The sequence below is a fragment of the Barbus barbus genome (assembly GCF_936440315.1).
Source record: "Barbus barbus genome assembly, chromosome: 15".
In the NCBI taxonomy this organism is placed as follows: domain Eukaryota; kingdom Metazoa; phylum Chordata; class Actinopteri; order Cypriniformes; family Cyprinidae; genus Barbus; species Barbus barbus.
This window is the reverse complement of record NC_136743.1, coordinates 17,160,546-17,185,415: the sequence shown is the minus strand read 5'-3', so window position 1 is coordinate 17,185,415 and position 24,870 is coordinate 17,160,546. Positions and strand designations below refer to the sequence as shown.

At 38.4% G+C, this 24,870-nt stretch overlaps 1 protein-coding gene across 1 annotated transcript in view; it reads left to right on the top strand.

The window, feature by feature from the left end:
• The window catches only part of LOC306881299 (TRAF2 and NCK-interacting protein kinase-like), a 98,778-nt gene that overhangs the window by 11,664 nt on the left and 62,244 nt on the right, over nucleotides 1-24,870 (top strand). The window contains exon 2 of the mRNA XM_079435316.1: nucleotides 5,074-5,139. Within this exon, the coding sequence (XP_079291442.1) occupies nucleotides 5,074-5,139 (66 nt within the window). The remainder of the gene's footprint in view (nucleotides 1-5,073; nucleotides 5,140-24,870) is intronic.

Below are 24,870 nucleotides of genomic sequence, written 5' to 3'. Positions count from 1 at the left end.
GAAGCGGCAGTTATGAAGGTGGGAAAGTATGCAAATTTGCATAGGCTAATATTTAACTGTAGCAGTTGCTACTGGTTTTCCTTGAGTTGCATCAACTGTATGTTAGCTTCTGTTGTGCCTCTGCCTCTATAAATAAACACCTTTCAGGCTGTCTTTCCCTTCCACTCAGCCTAGTGCTGTCATGTTAGTTTTCTGTCAGGCAGGTCAGCCTGACGGTGGGAACCATAACACTGTATTCTGCTCATGTTTGCTTGAACAACAGAAACCTGAGTGATGTGCAAGGTTGTTAACTCCTCTCTGTCCATCACGCACTCGCTGACAGTTTGCACGCTGACCCTCATTTTCAGATGAACCAAGACAGGAAGGTATGCGGGGAGAATGTGCATCATTCCTCTGTGATAAGCCAGAAGGAGAAATAAAGAACGAAACACATTTCCATAGACACAGTGACTGACACGTCTGCTGATGCAGCCGGAGAAAAGGACCGTCCTGCCAGTCTTGTCAGACAAAGCACAGACCCAGCATGAGATGACTGGGGTGAAGGAGAGGGGGAAAACAGCCATGAGACTTCTGTGAAGAGAAGAACGGCTGAATAAGGGAAACAGTCAAGACACCAGCTGTAAAATGAAATGACAAAAGACAATATATTAATAAGAAATGTGTTCTTTAGCATTTGCCTGCATCCTTTTTTTATATTTATACCAAATACCCTCATTCAAAAGTAGTAAGATTTTTTTAAAATCTATTTTTGAAAGAAGACTCATGCTAAACAAGGATGCCTTTATTTGATCAAGTATATATTAAATCCAGCAATATTGTGAACTGCTGTATTATGATTTAATTGATTTTATTTTAATATTTTTAAAATCCGCGTCCGTTACTCCAGACTTCAGTATCACATTATCCTTCAGAAATCATTCTTATATTCCGATTTGATCCTCAAGCATTTCTTATAGTTATCAATATCGAAAACAGCCATTTAATATTTTTTTAAAATATTTTTTAAATTTTAGTATTGTTTTAAATAAACAGTGAATGCTAAAGAGTTTATTTTATTTATATATATACATATATATATATATATATATATATATATATGTGTGTATGTATATATGTATACACACTCACACTCACCGGCCACTTTATTAGGGACACCTGTTCAATTGCTTGGTAACACAAATGGCTAATCAGCCAATCACATGGCAGCAACTCAATGCATTTAGGCATCTAGATGTGGTGAAGACGACTTGAAGTTCAAACCGAGCATCAGAATGGGGAAGAAAGGGGATTTAAGTGATTTTGAACTTGGCATGGTTGTTGGTGCCAGACTGGCTGGTCTGAGTATTTCAAAAACTGCTGATCTGCTGGGATTTTCACGCACAACCATCTCTAGGGTTTACAGAGAATGGTCTGAAAAAGAGAAAATATCCAGTGAGCGGCAGTTGTGTGGACGAAAATGTCTTGTTGAGGAGAATGGGCAGACTTGTTAGAGATGATAGAAAGGCAACAGTAACTCAAATAACCACTCGTTACTACCAAGGTATGCAGAATACCATCTCTGAACGCACAACACGTCGAACCCTGAAGCAGACGGGCTACAGCAGCAGAAGACCACACCGGGTGCTGCTCCTGTCAGCTAAGAACAGGAATTGGAGGCTACAATTTGCACAGGCTCACCAAAACTGGACAATAGAAGATTGTAAAAATGTTGCCTGGTCTGATGAGACTCGATTTCTGCTGCGACATTCAGATGGTAGGGTCAGAATTTGGCATAAAGAACATGAAAGCATGGATCCATCCTGTCTTGTCTCAACGGTTCAGGCTGGTTGTGGTGATGTAATGGTGTGGGGGATATTTTCTTGGCACAATTTGGGCCCCTTGGTACCAGTTGAGCACCGTTTAAATGCCATAGCCTACCTGAGTATTGTTGCTGACCATGTCCATCCCTTTATGAGTACAGTGTACACATCTTCTGATGGCTACTTCCAGCAGGATAATGCACCGTGTCACAAAGCTCAAATCATCTCAGACTGGTTTCTTGAACATGACAATGAGTTCACTTTACTCAAATTGCCTCCACAGTCACCAGATCTCAATCCAATAATTCACATCATGGATGTGCAGCCGACAAATCTGCAGCAACTGTGTGATGCTATCATGTCAATATGGACTAAAATCTCTGTGGAATGTTTCCAACACGTTGTTGAATCTATGCCACAAAGAATTAAAGCAGTTCTGAAGGCAAAAGGGGGTCCAACCCGGTACTAGCAAGGTGTACCTAATAAAGTGGCCTGTGAGTGTGTATGTATGTATGTATGTATGTATTCAATAATATAATAGTATAATCAATATATGCACATTTTATATGATCAGAAGTAATTTATTTTTACATTTAGATTCTTTGCTCACTTAATTTTTAAATAACACTGTTAAATGTAATCTTTAGTAAATCTCAAAATTAATGTCAATTTTTATGCTGTACATTTTAAAATGGCGAAAATGTAACCATTTAAAAATTAATTAAAATGTTTGATTTTAGTTTACAAGGAATTTCAACTTTAAAGGTTAAATCTTGTCGGTCATGGCGAGTTGTCATCTAGATAAAAAAAAAGTCATGTGGGGGTTTGAAAGCTTGAAATGGGTTAACGCTCACCCCTGCTTGGTTCAACTCATCCTCAGCGGTCAGTGTCATGTGATCACAGCTTACTTCCCCCATGTCTTTGTGGATATGGTTCGATTTGGGATTAAGATCTGTTTAAAAGCTTCTGCTACAAATGGCCCCATGAACCCATTGGATGGACAGACATCTTTCAGCATTGACATTGAAGGTTGTTGAAGCAATTTCAACTAGGCTTTCAGCGTTGAGACCACCTTGGCGTGAAATGGAGTTTGGGAACGGCCATAAACCCGATTGTTTTCCTCTAATGTTATGAGAACAGCCAGAAGTCACTCAGAATCGACAGATCCACTTTTTTACCTTGAGGGTAAAAGCTTGCACAGCTATTATTCTGTATAGACAAATAGTTCTTTTTTCAAAAAAGAAAAAAGTAATTGCTAATTTTGTGGAATAGCATTGGTCATCAATAGACAAAAGAGTTACTTTGTCTAGAGCCTGTCGTGAAAAAACAAATCAACTGAAATCAAGTGAGCCCTTGTTGAATAATATTGGCAGCACAACAGAGAGGAACGGGGCCAACAGGTTGACTGGATTACCTTGCTGTAGACATGAGACATCATGATTCATAGACGTGTGGTTCTGTAGAATTGCTTTCTTTGTTTTGCATTGTTAATAATTATAAGGTATATCTCTATTGATGTGGTGTTAGGTGTGTAACCTGCTGATTTTTGGAGATTTGAGTTCACTGTGCGTTTGTGCAAAATCGGTCCCCTCGCTTTCTCACATTTCATACTGTAGATTGTGTCTTACAGCTTTGACTAACAGATAAGCCACATTTCCGATCAATTCAACATTTAGTTTCACAAGTAGTGTTGTGTGGACTGTCTAGAGTCAGCAGCTTGTGTGAACAACACTGGAGCTCGCATTTATTTATTTATTTATTTTTTTTGCCAGTCAGCATAAGGACAAGATATTACTCATCCCTGGAGAGCCAAACCATGTATTCATCCTCCTTTCTCTCTCAATGCATCACCTAAAGAGCTAAGCTACAAGGCTTCTATGCATTGTGCAGTGCTTCCTACATTGAACAGGGGATGTCTGTAGAAAGTTACTTAACTTGACAAAATGTGTTTATTTGGAGCGCCCTGCAATGTCCTGTGTAATATTATGTATTATATATTTACATTATTATAGAGCATCATACTTGAATTCCTAAATTGTTGCAATATTAAAAATGATAAATTTAGCAAATTACTTTTTCCCCCATTTTAATGTCCTCTGAACTGTTATGTAACCAAAAACAGTTTAGTATTACCTAACTTTGTATTGTACAAAAGTGGTACGCAATCACTGGTGTGTAAATTTCCTTGTCTCTGTTCGTTCTGAAAATATCCAGCCCTTATGATTTGCAATCTCACTTAAGTTGGCTGAATAATATCCTATGAAGTCCACTTAGCTGGACACTATTGGGCAATTGGAATGCACCCATAGTTTAGGATTAGCCATAATGGTGAATTTTGGATTTACACTCTGCAGCTTAACTATTAAGAGCAGTGCATGTGCAATCATGGAAATGAGTCACATTTGTGTGTACCTCCTCTCATGTATACTAATGTGGTGGTTGATTCTTGTCTGAGTTTAGATTTGGAATCTCACCGTCTGTTAGTATAGTTCTCAGTGGAGCGCAAACAAGAGAAAACATCCATACGTACAATAACGGTTTTGTCCTTTGAGCAATGTCATCTTTAAAGATATCACTCCCTTTTGACCGTTTTATCGCAACAGCTTTCTGTTGGGCAGAGATTGGTGATTGTGAGCAGGCTTTTGATGTTTAAGGTCACAAACTCAACCAGGTGGTGTTTGGGTGAAGCCAGATTAAATGGCACACGTAATGGCCTGTCTTTTCTCTCTGCATCGACTCTTTTATTTAGAGATTCTTTGTTTAGGTGTTAGACGGAGTGTTGGATTTAAATCTCACACTTGGTTGGGTGCTGGCCATGAGAGATGGTACACCGCAACAGTTGTGTGATGGAGGACACCAGGGGTTTTTGTGTTTGTGTGAGCTGAGAAGCAATTAGCTTGCTAGTGGAAACACTGTGCTGTTTATTAAAGCCAACATGGAATCGCTTGATGCATGTTCCTGTTGTTATTGTGAAGGATTCATTGGTGTGCATTATTCAGAAAAAAAATAAATAAATCAACAACTCTCCTTTCTGGCTGATGTCATGATAGCCATTTTTAACTCCTCCATTACAACCACTTTCCCGATAGATACAATTTAAGTGCCTCCCTCTTTTTCACTGTAGATGCACCACATTCTGCAAGTAAAATGAGTTTGAGAAATCATAGAGATTGAAAACATCAGCAAAATTACAAATACTTAAATTATACCGGAGTGTTGTTTTTCTGTGTGTATTTGTACTTTCGCTGACCATAAACTTTTCTCTTTTTTTCAGGACCCTTCAGGAATATTGGAGCTGGTGGAGCTGGTCGGGAATGGCACGTATGGTCAGGTGTACAAGGTGAGAATCTTTTATTGTATTCTTTTTTTAAATAATTGCTTTTCCATAAAATTTTTTCTCCAAAGCTGCTTTTTGAGCTATGGAAACCAAAAGCAAAGTCTGACTGGGGTTAGAGGGGTATTTCAACCAAAACCTTTTTTCATAATAATCCACATTTCTTTCCAAACCAGTGTGACTGGATGCAGGACGCAACAATTAATAACATTTAGGAGGAATTAGAATATAGTACACTAGTCTTAGGGCCTTTCGCACTGCTTTAGTTCCAGAACTAAAAGTACAGTACTAAAGTATTTCCCAGTACCATTTAAAGGGTTGCATTCCTACCGACGGTGGGTACTAAGAAGTGAAGTAAGCCGGTCGACAGCGACGTCATTTGTACGCGGCATTCAACAACGTAAACAAAGAAGAACAACGTTAACAACAGGAGGATTGGGGATGCTATGATCGGAGCTGTGTTTTTGTTGTGTCTCATGGGTTTCACAATAATGGGCATGGAATTTTGACATATACGTCAAGCGATTGAAAGAACGGAAAGGAGGACTAAGAATCTCCACCGATAACTTGCAGTGCTACATTTGATTGAGGCTGATAGAAGCACAAAACCCCGTAGACGAAGTCTTCAGGTAAATGCCATTTATAAATGCTCTCAGTATGATACAATGTTTACACAGTATATGTTTACACTGTGTTTTAAATCATGGCAGGTGAGGGCGTTTTCGTACGCATTTCAGCCAATCAGCGTACACTTATGTCACGGATAGTTCCTAGAACTGTTTTAGTCCCTACTCTGAAGTAGGAGCTAATTTAGTTCCTCCAAACGGAGTTCCTGGAACTAAAACCATTCCTAGTTCCGAACATGCCAAAAAGTGGGTAGTTCCACAATTAGTTTGGGCAGTGGTGTAGTGGAGGGTATACGCAGGTATACGGCGTATACCCACTTCTTTATCAGTTGGCTTTGCGTATACCCACTTCTAAATCCCGTCTGATGCGCAACATTCAGTATAGTGTCCTGACTCCTGCATTAACCAAAATCATGACAGTCCACCACATGAATAGCTAATCCAGTCGCATGTGAATAAATGTTAATATTCTCTAAAAACACCTAGTGGCGCCGCGGTTTGCTTTTAAATATGGTTGCGCCCGCCCCCCGCACCTGCTCCCGAGAGAATGCCGACAGAGACAGAAATGCTGCCTGTTCATGCGCGAGAGGTCCGCAGAGTGGTAAAATAATTAATTATTGACTAATTTGAATCAGTACATTATAACGAAAACAATATCTTAAAATGAAAAGAAGGTTTTAACGATCAGAAATTCCTTAAACTGATGATCTCCTGTTAACGTTTCAGTCAAGGATCCTGTATACGAATGCATTCAAACAGTAAGTTCAAAACAGCTCTAATACAGAGAAAATCTACTGAAAGTAGCCTAAAACAACGCGCCAGGTGAGGCTCGCGCAGCCGGTAGGAGAGAATATTGTTGAGAAATCAAAACAAATTAACATAACTGCACAAAGATGAAACATACTGCGGTAAAAAGACAGGTTTTTTTTATGTATAACATATGATGCCTAATTAAGCAACAGGAGAGTTAATTTTTCCCCCTGAAAACCAATACAATTGCAAATTTGGCATTGATTTTATGCAAGAGTTCAAATGAGTTAACGTTAAGTGCTGTATAATTTATTTTAGACAGTCAATGTTGACCATTTCTACTCGATTTGGTTAGCCTAACAAAAAAAAAAAAAAAGTTCCAAACAAAGATCACAGCAGAACAGTCGCGCATCTCAGAGCAACACACTTTACTGAATTAATCATTTGAGTCATTGATTCAATAAACCATTCATAGAGGCGCTTGTTTCATTCTTGAATTAATTAGTCATCTGATCAAATCATTTGAATAAATAACTCAATGGCTCACTTGCTGCCACCTACTGGCGGTTTACTTTTATATTTAAAAGTAGCTTACTGTATTTTCCCCAACATATTTGTATATTAAAAAAAAATAATTTTAAAACACATAGCATTATTTATGCAGTTGTAATTTTGGAAAAAGCATTCATGTTACATTTCAGTATCATTAAACTGTAAATTCAAATAAATGCTATTGACTTCTGCTTCTTCCATTTTATTCATGTCGTATTATATTAACTGGATTTTTTTATGAAACAAAGGTTGATGACACATTTAATAAGAATAAGAAAAAAAACTGCCCCTTATATAAAACCTTTATATATGTTGCTGATGTTTTTTGGCTAGTAGAAGTTGTTAATGGCCGGTAACTTAAAAATGTATTTGCAAAATATGGTGAGTGAAAAAGTTAATTTCAAACCCTGTTGCAGACCCCTGGTATAGTAGCATGTACAGGCAAGTCAAGGCAACAGGTTTAGTTGGCGTTTCCTTGGGGGATGGGAGAGTATACCCACTTCTTCAGGCACCACTACACCACTGAGTTTGGGTACTATGAAAAGGTTCCTGCAGTGCGAAAGGCCCTTTAGACTACTGTTACGATACTTGTATTGTGCTTTTTCTGTACTATGAAGCTTGACAGTAGGGCTGACCCAAGCATGGATATGGGCCTGGTGTGAGTTAGAGAATACAGGTCCCTAAACAGTCCCCAAATCAGCCCCCATGGACGGATCTGCTTGATTTGCATGGTTACCGTTTAGTCCAGCATCAACATTCTTCTTAACATGTCCTACAGGTTCCCTGAACTGTGCTGGGTATTTTCTGATTAGAGTATTAAACTGTTCAGTCAGATAAGATCCTTGCACATCTCACCAGAACAGCATGTGGCCACAAAGTTGCTGATGTACATGCGTCTCTCTTTGCTGCAGACACAGACACACGTTTCAGATTTGTGGAGCGAGATGATCTGTGCTCAGACGGGGAGGTGAATCTCTTCCGCTCGGCTTCTTTCTGGTCTCTTAGTGGCGTTCTGCTCTGTCATTCCAGTTTGCCCTTCACATCTCAGACATACAGAGCAGGTCTGAGTGCACAGAACTTGGGTTGGTGTACCTTAAGCATACCTCATCCACTTCAGCTAAACCTATCTGCCCCATCATTCCCTCTGGTAACAATCTCTGTATGATTTACATGAAATTACATTTATTGTAAATGAGATGGAATCAAATGCTGTGGTTGACGACATTGATATCCTTTACTTTGTATTCGTACGGCATCAGCCCATCTTGTCAGTGTTTGGAAGTAAAAATGGGTTGATGGTTTGGGGCCCGTGTGAGAGGCATTCTGGCCTGTTTATGGAACCTTCACTTACTACTGAATCCGATTGAGCTGGTGCAGCATTTCTGCCTCTGATTGTTTGTATTGGTGTAGAGTTGCTCTTGATCAAGGGTGTCCAATTCTGCTTTTGAATGGCCAACATCCTGCAGAGTTTATCTCCGGCGCACCTGCCTGTAAATTTCTAGTAATCCTGAAAACTTTGATTAACACATTCAGGTGCATTTAATTATGGTTAGAGCTATGCTCTGTAAGATGGTGGCCCTCTAGGCACAGAATCGAACACCCCTGAGGGAACAAAAGAACTGAGTAAACAAACAAGCGCTCATGCAAAGTCTGTTTAAAAGAACTTTCATTTCACTTTGAATTCCAAGTTGTTTGTTGGAAATGTGACTTTGTAAAGCAGGGATAGCCTAATCAGTTTCTAAAGGGCTACCATCCTGCAGAGTTTACTGTAGCTCCGACCCTAATCAAACTCAACTGAACCAGGTGTGTTTGAGTAAGTTTGGAACTGATGTTTGCAAGAGGGTAGTCCATCAAAAGCAGGATTTACTACCCCTGCCCCAAAGAAATCTTAAAGTTTTTAATGTATGTGGAGAACGGGTATAGCCAATTCTGTTCCTGCAGAATTTTGCTCTAACCGCAAGCGAACACACCTGAACCAGTTAATCAAGGTTGAATCACAGATAGGTGTGTTGGAGCAGGGTTGGAAGTTGGAACTAATGCTGCGTTCCCAGGCAGGTTTTTGAGCCCGTAAGTTACGACTTCAAACCACAACTCACGACTTTGTAACGTTCTAGGCAAGACACACCAAACTGCCTGAGCGCAAGGAATTGTGGTAGCTAGATGTAAACAAACCACATTTCCATGTGACGATATATTTTCACGACATACTTATCGTTTCAGACATATAACATTGTAATACATAATCGTGATTGCAATGTTATATTGTCCTAAAGTCTATTTCTCACCGTGTAGCACTTGCATAAACACTGCATCCGTAGGGGCTGCCATTGTTGTTTCGCGGGCTATGTAACGACAGAGCGCGGAACTGGGAGTACATCGATCTAGTACGAGTTCACGGGTGGGAAGTCACGGGTTTGACTGCCGTTCCAGTTCACTTTCACTTAGGGCTGGGCGGTATGACCAAAATTTTATTTCACGGTATGGGAAATTTTATTTCACGGTAACGATATCTTTCACGATATAGTTTTTTTATATAGGTAGTTATTCCAGAAAATGTACAAAAGGGCTTTATATAATAAATAAGCTTGAATATTTAAGAAAAGGACTTGATCTTATTTGATTATTTTGTATTTTATTTTTAACCTTATAAATATGGTAAACAAAATATGACTTTATATGAACAACAATGACACAGACTTGAGACTCGCAATCCCCATGACTGAAGCGCTTCCTTTAGACTTTGCGCTATCATCTCTCCAGTGTGATCTTCTGGAAAGTAGGATGTCTGTAGACACCTACTGTACAGTGACCAGTCTTTGATGAAGTGGACTGTCAGGCTCATATACGGCTGCGTAGTGCGGCTCGTCCACAAATCTGTTGTCGTTGCAAAGTATTCAACATTACTGAGCTCCTGTTCAATTCTCAGTCAGCATTCTCTGTACGTTGTTGGCAACGCAACTTTGCTAAAGTGCTTGCGGCTCGGCATTACATCGCGGATCTAGGGTTTTGATTAGGTCTCGAAAACCCTTCTTTTCCACAGTGTAAACTGGTGCCATGTCTTTGCAAATATGCATCGTAATTGCATGGGATATTTCCTTACATCGTTTTGAGCTTTTTTCATACGGCAAGACTTTGGTAAAAGACTCAGCCAAAGTGGTTTGAACCTGCGGTGATTTTTTTCTTTTTGGCTGACGGCCCGCTTGCTTGCATCTTTTGGCTTTCACCATATTCTTGTGGGTGTTTTATTTTAAGGTGGTGAAACAGATTGCTTGTGCTACCGCTGCTAGTGAGTACATTAGCATGACACAGTTTGCAAATCACCTTTTTCTGCTCGTTGTCAGATTTTGCAAAACCGAACCAAGTCCACACAACAGATGTTGCACCTCTTTTAATGACGAGTTCCTCCTCCTGCTCAGGATTTTCTTTTGAGCCATCCTCGTCTGTTCGTTTCTCCTTTTCCATGTTTTTACAACCTCCCAGCGTATCCTTCAGTCTTGCATTCAACGGTTTGACCAGTCTCAGCCTCACGCGTGCTGCACGTGAGTTGGCCACGCCCACTTATTTACATTTTGCGGTATACACGGAATAAAAAATTATTTTACGGTACACATTTCATTCCACGGTAACGATATATACCTTCATACCGCCCAGCCCTAGAGGTTGGAAAAACACGGGTTACGGGTTGCCTGGAACGCAGCATAAAGTCCGTGGAAACGAGCAGGAGCAGGGTTGGATACCCCTTGTTCTGACACTTAAATTTAGTTGCTAAAAAATATCAGAATTCTTTTAGTTTAGCCTCAGGGCTGTTGAAAGTTTCTGTGGACTCCAAAAACTTGCTAACTTGTATTGTCCCATTGTTTTGAGATTGTGTGCATTGTAAGAAAGTGAAGAATGGTCATTTCAGCTGTCCCGGCAGCCAGTCGATGTAAGATCTGCCTGGTTAAATGCTTCAAACCGCCAGTGAGCACCTTTCCTCATCTCATTCATAATGGAGAGGCAGCTCTTCCAGTTCCTGGAAAGACAGGTCCGCAGACGGATCCCTGCAGTCTGACTGTCACCTCCTTTCCTATGCTGAGGCTGGATTTGGATGTGGGTCATTCCATAATTCCACTGTGTCACATTTAGTTTTCAGTGAAACCAGCTCTCTTTTCCTCTTCCGATACTTTATCTGAGATCAGAAATATGCTGTTTGCTCATGTGTTTGGTCAGACAGGAACTGATATAGCTAAATTGTTTGCTTCTTAGCATGGGATAGGCTTATATTTTTTACATGTGTATCTTCCAGACTCTTTTGTTAATAGCTGATACTACGCCGCCTCCTCTTAGGGCTTCATTTGACACAGCACCCTCAAAGGAGTATTGAGGTTTAGTTGTTCTTGTGATGTTTTTTTTTCTTCATCAAGAATATTTTCAGCACTGCTTGGGACAGCACTTCTTTTGTTGCAGAAGTAGTAGCACTTTTTTCTTCAGTTAGCCCTATTGGATAAAAAGAGGCAGGATTTGGGCACTCCTGAAAGTGCATCAGTAACTGCAGGGGCTCATCTGAGAGCAGAGTCTTGATGTTCTCAAGTTATTTTGGATGACATTGACCTATTTTTGGCTCTGCTGCTGGATAAAAATACCTCAGTCTAAATGTCTCCTTGTGCATTAGAGACACCTTGTCTGAGCAGAGACACCTGCTCTAAAGACCTGCGTGCCAAAGCTCTCAACTCATCCCTCTCATGCTCTTTTTGTTTCTTTTCTTTATTTCTGTGACAATATGTGAAAGTCAGGCTAATGCCTGTATGTGAAATGTGTTTGTTTTTGTGTGATATCTGTAAATCTTATGCAGAGGAAAATCATGATAGTGTGGCCTATGAATTCCAACCAGGGCTGCGTTTGCCAAAAGCATCGCAAGCCTGAGTTGATCGTAGAACCATTGTCACCAATGGAGCTACGATCAACTTAGGTCTAAGATGCTTTTGGGAAACACAGCCTAGGACTGTTCCGTGTACTTTATAATTGTTTTATTTGGCCAATATAATGCAGTTTTAAATGCCCCTTACCCCACACATTTACAGTAAGAACCTTTGAAACTGGTCAAAATAATGCCCGTTGAAGTTTAAATAAGCCACATCACATCACATCGGATTGACTCATAGGATGAAATCATTTCAGAGCTCAATGGCACCGCTCATGCAGGCATGAGCCTGGGTGGAGCGACATTACCAGAACTGAACGCGTTTTCCCTGTTGGTATGTTATGCTCTGTTATGGCTCGTTTAAGGTTGAGAGAGCAGTTGAATAAGACACCATTTGTGTCATTGTTAATGATGGTGACTCAGATTCTCACAGAGCTTGTAGTCTCAGTTGGTTTCGGGTCTGTAGGGTGACTCCTGCTGTAAACGTGACTGGGAGACACTGGCCCTGATTCCAAAGTGCTGACGACATGCTAAATTATGTTGTACCCTTTGTTGAATAATTGGATCCGTTTATCCAAACACAGAAACCAACGGATACTCTTTGTATAATCTATTTCACAAGTAAAAAGCACTTTAAAAAAATCATGGAATTATTCATAACCGGTAAAGTCAACAATTAAGAAAAAATAGATTAAGGTTAAAAATATTTAACAGCAGTATCAAGTATTGAAGTGGACATTCAGAACTCAAAAAATAACAAACAATCAGACATAGTATCAAATTATTTAGATTATAGAACTATAACTTTTTATTGATGACTATTAGATTTAATTCATTAATACTAGGGATGTCGCAATTATTCAATCTACGCAATATTATTTGAGCACATTTTAAAATTGTAAGCAGGTATAGAAATAGAATAAAACTAGCCTTTTCCATGTCTTTTGTAAATATTTTGGTATTCAAATCTTATTATTCAATCAATCCTGTATAAATCCAATTTCAGCATGACTAAATGACTTAAGGTGTTTTGTTGTAGGCTTACAGTGAATGTGAAAATTAAATCATTATTTACAATTATTTGTTTAAACGTTTCATGATCTTGACAGTCTTAAGCAATACTAATTGAATGCTTTCGGAGTTTGACTGTGTATCAGGGTTGTAATTGGCAGCTAACTCAACAATTTTTTTTTCTCCTAGTATAGGTTGATTTGTGTTCAGCAGCCTAGTTAAAATTACAAATCTGTTGACAGGCCGTCAGTAGGTACCCTTGGAAGTCGCCCTTAGGTCACTTGATCTTGCTATGCTCTATTAACATCTGTGTACAGTTTGTCAGCCAGTGAATACAAGTCTGCCAAAGCTCGTTTTCACTAAGGTACAGGTTTCAATCAGATCAGCATTGTCTCATCTTTCACTCACCCTCATAATGTCATAAGATTTTGTTTGACTTGCAGTGACATTTTGATTTGATAGACTGTTGAGATATCTAAAACTAGCACAGTTTTTGTATGATTCATTGATTAATCATGGATGAAGCAAACATTCACATGGTGCATTTTGAAATATGTTGTCTCAAAGTGTGTCTGTTTGCATGTTTTTGAACTTTCCACACATTGCTGGTTATAATGATGCTCCACATTTACATTAGTGTCTAGTCATAATGCCCTATGTTGCCTTCTCATTTTGAGACATCATATGCTGCTTAACATTTAGATTGCCATATGAGAGATGCATGCCATGTTCCTTTTATGTTCGCAGATCAATCATGACTAGATTAAACAATAACCAGTCATTTGCTCCTCTTTCATCATATTTCAAACGTTTAACATGCATCACTTGGTGGGGTGTGTTTTTTTTCATGTCTATACATGTCCCTCTCTTGAAACAAAACAAAAGTCTCCTTGCCAAACTCCCAACCGGATGGTCCACTGGAGATTTTTCAGTCACCCAAAGAACGACATTTGTGCCAAGAGATGTAATAAGGAAAACCAAGTAGGTGTTTTCCCGTCATGTTTTTGACTAGGACCATGCCCGTACAGGAAAAGGTGTTCTACAGTGCCATAATAACGGTTGTACATACTTGTATGATTAAACATGCAAGACGGTTAGGAGAAATGGACCAACTCCCCTTCCTTCATTTGATTTCCTTGTACACTACCAATCAAAAATTTGAAAACATTTTACTGGATTTGAGAGGCTGACATTATACACTTTAATGTCTCACATCACATGTCCTGTGGTGTGGACTTGATATACTCAGTCTAAAGCTATTTAAACAACATTTTGCTCATTGTTTTATAATTGTTGGGCATGCAGCTTTTATGAGTTCATATCAATTGATTTGTACTTTGAAAAAAAATGTTGTTTACAAAAACATTATGGATCAACTACCCAATTATGTTTCTCATGATGTAATATTTTGATCGGAAAGTGATTGCGGTTAAATGCTTAATTTACAAATTGGACAAATGGTTGTTTTGAAAAGAAATTCACTCATAGGTAGAGATCGACCGATATATCGATTTACCGATATTTTTCCCGATATTTAAGCATTTTTCCATAATCGAATATCGGTTTTGTAATATCGAATTCCCCGATAAACACCGCCATCTTGTGGACGTTTTCAGAATTGCGCGCAGGATCGCAATTGCAGCGCATCTGAGGGGAGACGAGACAGCAACGGCGTGCAGGTACTTGACTTGCTGTAGTTAGTAAACTATTTAATATTACAGGCATTAATGCACAAATTAGATGTATTACATAAATGCCTGATATATAGTTTAAATGCAACTTGGCTCTAAGAAATATGATAAATAAGATACTCTGTCAAGCCCTGTCCCTATAAAGATAGGCTATAACTTTGCCTGAAATAACACAGCCATGAATTAGCACATGGTGGAAATAAAAGCTCTGAATTTAATTCTCTCTGTGGTCTATTAGTCTCGTGAAGTCGGAGTCACATAGATAATCCGTCGAGTCCTCTCCCAATAAAGACGTAACTTTGCATGAATTAAATAATACAGCCATGAATGATTGCATGTTGGAAAGAAAAGCATTGAATGTAATTCTCTCTCTGTTGTCTATATGCTCATCATTAGTCTCGTGAAGCCGCTTTCATATATTGCAGTTCACTCAGCGGGTTGATGCTCAAGAAATGCTCCAGCTCGGACACCGCATGTAACTTTTAACAAGATTCACTTTTTTGAAGCACCCTAAATTGTATTAACACTTACTATATAACCATTATTTCGTTTATAAACATCTAAATTAATACAACTCTATGGAAATTAATTATTTATTATCTCCGCGATCGATCGCAGTTTGAGTAGCCTATAGTTCTGTGTAAAGGCATAGACAAACCGCTCTGTCAGCAGCATAATTTAGAGCATGCCAGTTGAGAAATGCAATAAAATACAATGCTTGTTATATTCCAATATTCCAGAGAATATTATTCTGTGAATTAACATTATCCAGTGAATTATTCTTCACTCTTTATCCTATTAAACAGCTTATAAACCTACTAAAACTGTAGTTAAAAATGAAGTTGATATGACTCCTTTCCTTTATTTTCTCCATTTGAAAACATTAGACTTTCTATGTTCATTTTGCTTACTGCTAATATTAGTGTTGCTGCTAAAGCTTTTTATAAATAAAATGTTTTTTATTGTTGTAATACGAAGATTAAATTGAACATGACAGGGCTCTAGACTGTGACCAAAATGGTAATTGTTTGCGAGTTAAAATTTGACGTGGTCGCATTTGTACGAGTGCCAGGTCTGCGCTGCTCCAAAGCGTCTGCTTCATACAGCGCTCGCTGCCAGCCGCAGCACATTATAGCAGGAGTCAGATTTCACTGATCACGTGAAGAGAGGTGCTTTCAGCCGAGCGCTTAGTGGGTAGAGCCTGGTTTATACTCGCCGCGTCAGCACGAGCGTGAAGGTGCGCGTCGCGGATGGAGCGCAACGGATGGATTTGTTTTCAAACTAAAGTAAAAGACCGCTTCTTAAACCAGAGAAGGTGAACCTGGTGGTATTCTTGTAGAAAAAACTCCTGTCAGCTACAGCCAGTTTAGTTTTACTTTTCTTTTTGTTTTCGTTTTGAGAAGCTTGTTATCTTTGCTGTTTACCTCAGGTTATGCTATGGAGGCTTTCCTTAATTAAAAAAATATATATATTAATATTTATTTGCTTCCTCAGAGTTTGCTAAACATTCTGTAATATACTAGGTATATAGTACAGCATGTGGTGTGTCCTATGCCATGCCTCGTCTAAAGCCCGGCTCACACTGTGCGATTTTGGCCACGATTTGTTCGTCTGAGACAAATTTTGAAAATCCTAACATCCTAAAAGATTCCTATAATCCTAGGCTAAAATCGGTTGTCTAGATCGCTGGTTTGACATGTTCACCGACAGCCGATTAATGGCCGTTGCAATCAATTTTTTCCTCCGATTAAATTCTGGCAGTGTCAGAAGATTTCAGACACTTTCCTCAAGTTTCCTGCAGTGTGACATCTACGACGACCGTCAAACCAAGAACCAATAGGAGCACTGAACTTGATGACGCAATTAGCGCGACAACTTCAAACCATTCATTATTTGTAAAAAACAATATATGTACAACGTAAAGTTTACTTAAAGTTTATTTATTAAGGGGCAGGATGTTTAAACTCGAATAACAAAATTACCTCAAGTTCGCTCTGTAGAACTGGAAGTCCATAAAGTCCTCTTTTGCCCAGCCATGACTTGCTCCACACACGTCGTCTTTTTCGTTTTTTGTTTTTTTTTAACATCAAGGCATGTAATTAATAAAACTAACGCTACACGTTGCTGTTGTTTGCTAGCTACCATTATAGCGAGAGAACGCGGGTCACGTATTGATGACGCAAAACTCCGGACAAGTCTTCTTGAGTACGTCCGTTTTTATCGCGTCTTGACTGTCCTACAGTCTGACATTAAGACAACTGAGATCCTACAGTCTGACATGGGGATCATGTTCGTACAGTGTGACAAGCAGCAATCGCAAAAGATTATTAAAAATCGCACAGTGTGAGCCTGGCTTTACATAACATTTATCAACAAAAACGAATAAAGCCAGGCTCACACTGTGCGATTTTTAATAATCTTTTGCGATTGTTGCTTGTCACACTGTACGAACATGATCCCCATGTCAGACTGTAGGATCTCAGTTGTCTTAATGTCAGACTGTACGACAGTCAAGACGCGATAAAAACGGACGTACTCAAGAAGACTTGTCCGGAGTTTTGCGTCATCAATACGTGACCCGCGTTCTCTCGCTATAATGGTAGCTAGCAAACAACAGCAACGTGTAGCGTTAGTTTTATTAATTACATGCCTTGATGTTAAAAAAAAACAAAAAACGAAAAAGACGACGTGTGTGGAGCAAGTCATGGCTGGGCAAAAGAGGACTTTATGGACTTCCAGTTCTACAGAGCGAACTTGAGGTAATTTTGTTATTCGAGTTTAAACATCCTGCCCCTTAATAAATACACTTTAAGTAAACTTTACGTTGTACATATATTGTTTTTTACAAATAATGAATGGTTTGAAGTTGTCGCGCTAATTGCGTCATCAAGTTCAGTGCTCCTATTGGTTCTTGGTTTGACGGTCATCGTAGGAGATGTCACACTGCAGGAAACTTGAGGAAAGTGTCTGAAATCTTCTGACACTGCCAGAATTTAATCGGAGGAAAAAATTGATCGCAACGGCCATTAATCGGCTGTCTGTGAACATGTCAAACCAGCGATCTAGACAACCGATTTTAGCCTAGGATTATAGGAATCTTTTAGGATGTTAGGATTTTCAAAATTTGTCTCAGACGAACAAATCGTGGCCAAAATCGCACAGTGTGAGCTAGGGGTCGACCGATTATCGACCTGGCCGATTATTGGCACCGATATTAAGCATTTTTATAATAATCGGCATCGGTCATTTTCAAAACCGATGTGCCGATAAAATTATTTAATTTTGAAACGCGCTATTTGGCTCTGATGCAGCCTGTCCGAACTCACCACTCTGTGGCCTAGAGCAGTCTCCGCCCACCGCGCATCTGATTTGTTGAGAGTCAGGAGTCCGACCAATCAACGTGGAAGACTAAAGGCGCTCTCACACCGAAAGCGCTTGCTGACTGGTGCTGCTTCATCACGCATCAGTTATCTCTCAAAGGCAGCAGCAGACGTTGCTCAAGTTGCAATAAATTACAATCCACTACACTGAAGTTGTAAAAACCTCAATATTATCTATTTATGGTTTCCGAGATGGGGGAAACGCAGGGGGAATCGCGGAATCCAGTCATATGAATGGAATTTACTGTATAACGCGGAGTCACGGAATTAGTCAAAGTTTGGATGAATTAATCAAAAGTAGGTCAGTACACTTAAATGATGACGCAATTAGCGCGACAACTTCAAACCATTCATTATTTGTAAAAAACAATATATGTACAACGTAAAGTTTACTTAAAGTGTATTTATTAAGGGGCAGGATGTTTAAACTCGAATAACAAAATAATACAGATGAAAAAGAACGAGTTGAATGTTGAAAACTTTCGTTACCATATAACTATAAACTGATAAAAGTTCATCAGCATGCATTGATTAATCAAATGTTGTAGCAAAAACAAATTGCAACCAAATTATGTGCTCGTGCGCAAAAGTGAGATCAGTGGGAAGAATGAGTCTAGAGCCCTGCGTGAAAGACTGCTAATTCTCAAAACATTTTTTGTTAAGATGACTGAAAGGAGGAAAAACCAAAGTGAAGTATGGACTTACTTCATGCAGTCATTTATTTACTTTATAACAGTAAATAAATATCGGTTCTGCATATCGGTTATCGGGCACATAGACATGCAAATAATTGGTATCGGTATCGGTTATAAAAAAATCAATATCGGTCGATCACTACTCATAGGTACAATTTTTATTTTTATATATCTGATTGTTTGTGTTTGAAATAAGAACTTGTCATAGTTTTATGAAACTGGTTTAGTTTAGTGAAAAGTGGAAATGATTATAATAGACAGAGCTGGGTAGAATACTTGTAAATTGTAGTCTGTTACTGATTCCAAATTACATGACAAAAATTGTAAATAGTAACGTAATCCATTACATTATGCATCTTAGGTAATGTAATCAGACTACTTTTTGATTACTTTTAGAAGTCATTTATCACATTGATTTTAATAGGATATTCTCATACCATATTGATAGAAAGAATTAGAAAATATAGTCCATTTGTTGAAATTAACATGAAGTGCATTAAATGTTACAACACTTCAAGGTTTCCCAAACTGGGTTTTGTAAATGAACTGTAGGGTCTTCTTGAGTTTAATGGAAAGCTAATAATTAAATCATAAACATGGCAAATTAAAATAAATAATTTTAGAATAATATCAGTCAAATAAAACACTAAAAAAAAATATTTAATTTGTTTACGTGCATGTCATGTGACCATTAATCAACAGAGAACCATGAACATGCAAATGTGATACTTAATTATAAAAATATTTATTTTAAAATCTCAGGGTACCTCAAGCAAATATGAAAGATGTTTAGATAACAAAGTTTGGGAATACCTACATTACATAAGATAAGAAATTAAATAAGAAATAATGTGAATTTGTGTTTTTTATTTTTTTTATTGTGTGAATGTAGCCAAAAGTGGAAGACTTTTAGATTTTTCTAAAATGTGTCTGAAAGCGCTTCTAGGTGGATTTCCTTTTCCTCTCTTTCTCTTTGTCTAGAAAGATGTTTCACTATTAGACCACAAAGGCTCATTGTATTTATATCATCATGGGAGACACAATTTGCAGTTAGATTTATTAGCTCTGGTCTACAACCATCAATCTTGCACTTCAAAAAAACACATTTAATCTCGTTCTCATTCTGTCCTCCTCTTTGTAAGTTAATTCCCTTTATTCTACAACTCTCAGAAGCAGAACATCTGTCGTTCTAATACGTATTGTTCTTTTTCTTTCTCTGACTCTGTATTCATTCGGTTAAACATTCGACTACTTTTATATATAGCGATGTAGAATCGCTAAAAGTTCCAAAGATAGAAAAGATTGTTAAATCTGAATAATTTAAAGCCCATTGAATATTTCATGGGGCTTTTCAGTGCCGAGGTTCTGCTCTATAACACACATATTTGCTTGTGTATGTTGCCTATTGCTAAAATTTCAGCTAGTGGGAATGATGAGCTCATGCGGAGATGCCTTGTTAATTACAATTCTTACTCTTTACATTATTCATGCCACGATAACACGGAGAGGAGGTGGAAAATGTTGAAAACATGGAGGAGCTGTAGAGGAGGTGGAGGAAGAATGTTGGTTTTGCTGCTTGCATTCGTTTGTCTAACTAGAATTTGTTGGAGGCAGCTCTCTGGGGGGCCCAAGGCAAATGAGGCGTCCGTGGTGTTCGAGGCAGGCCTGTGATGAGGGGTGATTAAGCTGCCGATTGCCCCACTGCTACAGTAATTAAAGCAGTTCGCTATCTCTGTTGTGCTCTGCTATTTGCCCATTCATGGAAATGCATGACTGCAAGCGGAAGAAGTAGTTTTAAACAGCCTGAGCTCCTCTACACCTCACCAACAAGTCCCTAAATGACAGATGGCGTGCATCCTGGCATTTGTCCGTAATGCTCTAAGCGCTTGGGCATGAGGCAGTGCTTCTTGTTGGCTTGTGAGTTCCCTTCTCCGACTACTATCCGACATTTCCTAGTCTTGAATGAAAAAAAAAAACAATCAAGATGAAAATAGCTTGTTTCCTTATTGGTGCCTATAACTTATGAGTGGTATTTTAATTGACAGTAATAGCAAGCTAATGCATTGTCATCCAGGAATTAGGCAGTGGCCTTATGGAATAAAGAATGTATGTATTCATCTTCCTTATGGCAGTATGTACCACCTGCTCCCCCAGCATGCTTTATTATTATTTAAAAAGCAAGATCGCATATCACCCGGAAGATTAGGGGCAGATTAAAAATTAATATGTAATCATTTTATCCATATTCCGTCATGATCGTCTGCCTTCAGCTGCTGATTTGGAAATGTGGATTGAGGAGAAAACGTAGGTGTAAATAATATTTATCTTTATACATTTAGAACATTTACAAGTTTTCAAAGCTGATGAAAGGTTCAACAATGCACTTATATATTTTTATTATATTATACATTTATTATTTAATCAGAGCCGTTTTTTGCATAACAATTTTGAATTACTGAATGTCTGAACAATGAATTTCAATAATCATTACAATGTTAAACTCGAATCAATATATTGACACTAAATTGCGATCCTAAAGCTAAATATATTGTGTATTCTAATTGATATAGCTGACTGTTATATAACATGTATATAATAGAGTAAAAACATACTGTTGTCACAATAGCCTCAACTTTCTAAACATTTTCAGGTATTCATTGTAAATCGATTTGTTTACATGAATCGTTCAAATGATTCACTAGAATGAGTTGAATCTTCATGTTCAGTTTGCTCATACTAAAGCTTCAATAGACCAACAATGTGTAATTAGTTTTTTTACATTAGTGCTATTTTAGTATAATTTATGTAGTATTATGTAATTTTCATTTTAATTTTTGTACTTTTTGTAATTTCTATTGAGCTTTATTTATTTTTTATTTTTTTTCAGAGTTAGTAATTTACTTGAATTTATTTCAGTTAACTGCAAAAGCAACATTTCATTTTTTTCATCTAAAAATTTTCATTTTTTTCCATCTTAATTTCAATTAGTAAAACATTTTTTAATAGTTTTCGTTTTAGTTAACAGTAACAATACTTTTTAACATTACATTGCTACTGGTTGGGAAAAGTATCTTTTTACTGGAAAAAGTACAGTTAGTATTTTGAGAATGCCAGCAGTTTTATTTGGTTGCTCCTCAACACTGCTGTAAATGTAGTGCGACAGAATTCCTGCTGTTCATGACATGGCACTTTTACTTTTCAAACCAAAGCTGAGGAGGCTAATCAAATATTTAGGAGATTGTTTGGTGGTGGTGGTGTGTGTGTGTGTGTGTGAAAAGCTAGAGAATGGATAAGGACAAGGACAGACTTGCCTAGTCAGAGGAAGCATTTCCCTTCTTGGCGACTGCAATGAGTGTCCAGCACGTGGGTTTGTTTTGTTTTAAAATGTTTCACATGAGGTTTGTAGTTGCTCAAGTAGTTGGTATTGCACCAGTCCAGCACAGTGCTTCTCCTGCATGTTATAAAGCAGTTTATGAAGAGATGTCGTCTTGGTTTTCTTCAGTGATTCTTCTTGTTGTTTGTCTCAGAAGATTTTTTTTTTTGCCAAGATAGCTTTAACCTACTGTAGCTTAAACATTTTATTTAATTTTAAGTAAAAACTTTTTTTTTTTTTTTGTCTTTGTTTAATCATTCTCCACTTCTCTTTATCTCATGCAGTGTAATATTTAATTTACAAAGCAAAGCCACAGGCCAGACCAGAAAGGGCTGACTGTTACCACTTCCACCTTGAGAAACAGTCTGGTGAAAGTCTGAGTTTTGCAATAAGTGTCTCAACTCTCTTTATTTTGTCTTTATGATGCAAATTGATCGCCTTAATATGCTGACTTTGCCATTTCTTTTTTAAAGACTTTTCAGAAATGCTCATGAAATATGGCAGAAGGCCGTTTGCTGATTTGATTTTGCTTTTGACTAACAGCTCAAAGGAAGAACCTTGATACTTCATGTGATTTACTAAACAGTAGATGCTTTGCACCCATGACTGTACACTTAAAAGCCCTGTATGCATCACAAAGTCATGGGGACGTCCTGTCTCTTCAGTGCAGTGCTGTATCTGAACTGGAGATCTGTGTTCTTATTAAAAGTTCCTGGATTGTGACTGGAATCTGTGCTTCAGTGAAGAGTGAAGACAGGCGTCTGGACTGTCCCTCTCCCAGCCACAGGCTTTCAACTTGAAAGACACTGACATGTCGGTGGGACTTTTTCCAGTAGTGATGATTTCATTATTATCAAATGCTCATGAACCAGACGCTCAGGCTCTCGTTGGCAGGAACTGCAATTCATATGCTGCTGACTGATCATTAAACAGAAAACCCATGAAATTTACGTCAGCGGAAAAGTCACCCACGTTAATACCGTTCTCCCTCATTACAAAAGTGCTCAAAATGTCATTATATATAACAACATTATGAACACATTCAGTGATTCATGTAACGCCTCAAGAATCACAAGTTTTGATGCTTTCATTAGTATTTCCTATGTGTAGAGCCTAATTTAAAACGGCAGTCTTTATTTTTGTCATAGCCAATTGCAGCCATAAACAACAGATTTTTTTTTACGTTTTTTGCCTGTGTTCTCTTCACACTGGGTAGCCCAGACACTATGCACATTAAATAGTTCAAAGTCGAAATGGATGTAATTATAAAAACCCAAGGCTTTTTTAAATTTTACTAATTTACATGCCTTTTGTGGGTAGAAATCACCCTTTTAAAATATATTTCCAAGTTTTTTAAGACCACATGAACCCTGGTTGTTCAAAAAAAAAAAAGTCATATTGAGGCCCCTTGGAAGTTTACTGAGGCCCCCTAGTGGGTCCAGGCCTCCTGGTTGAGAACCACTGGTTTAATACATGCAAGCAGAAAAGTTTTCTTTGCACAGTATACATACATACATATAAACTGTAAACAATAGTGTTAGTAGTATGGTCATAGTATGTAATTCTGAACATACTCAGCCAGTTATGAAGTAAAAAACACCCTAGCTGTTCCCTGATGTAGTTTCTGTAGCTGGACTCAACTGTCATGTTTCATCAGGGTTTTGATGTATCTATTAAGATTGTAAGAACAATCCTGAAAAAAATATGTAACGGAAACGTGTCATCATAGCAATCGATATGATTTCCCAGCATAATCTCAGTATGCATAAGTGCGTTTGTTTGAGTGCATGCGTTTGCTTGTACTGTTCCGCTGAAAACAGGCTAAGCATTATGACGTGAGCAGAGTCGTGACCAGGGAAGAACACTTAACGTTATCGGCCATCAGAGCTTCTGTATTCGTTCTGCGTAGAAGGGTTCAAGACTTCAAAGCGAAGTTTCTATTTTTTTTTTTTTTCGAGGCCAGATGGGAGGTGTGCGATACTGGATCGCAGGAAACCTCACGCAGCTTTTTCGCATAGCAAAGCAGAATAACAACCTTCGTGGCATCACTGTCTCTCCATGACACTATGGTGACTTTAATAAATTGCAGTTTTAAGCATCAGACCATGCACTCATCATAACGCTAATCCAGGTCAAATGGATTTACATTAAAAAAGCATCAGGACTGACTCTCGCCTCCGTTACACTCATTACGAGTATGAATTATCAGCCCTTCGTCCTTGTAGGTCAAACATCCAGAATGCTGTTGTGAATATCATTCCTTCAGTCAGAGTATAAAGGGTCGTTATGTACTGATCTTGATTAGATTAGATTTTTCTCTCTAGATTCTACACTCAAGCATAATGAAAACCACAAATCTGATCCCGGTTTTGTGTGAAAGACACTAGGCGCTTCTTTTCTGGCCAAGGTCGGGTCAGGCTGGCGACTGTAAGTCACGGCTCGGCTGAATTGGATAATGAGTTAAACGCAGACAGGCTTCTGTAGCGCTGTATGCAGGGCTTTGTAAAGTGTGATTAATGACGTCTCATGACTGAGATGTACAGTAAATCCGAGCTTTTTAATGGATAATGTGTGTTCAGGATCTTGTGTGAGCTTTCTGTTGCACATTAGAACACACTGCTTTTGAATCGCAGCATTCATGGCCGGGCACGAGGATCTGAGAGTGTGGGAATGGTGGGAGGAAACTGTTAGTGTTGTGAATTTTGATGTGTGTTAGCTGCTTTCTGGGCTCTAGATGACGATTGAGGGATGGAGCACGA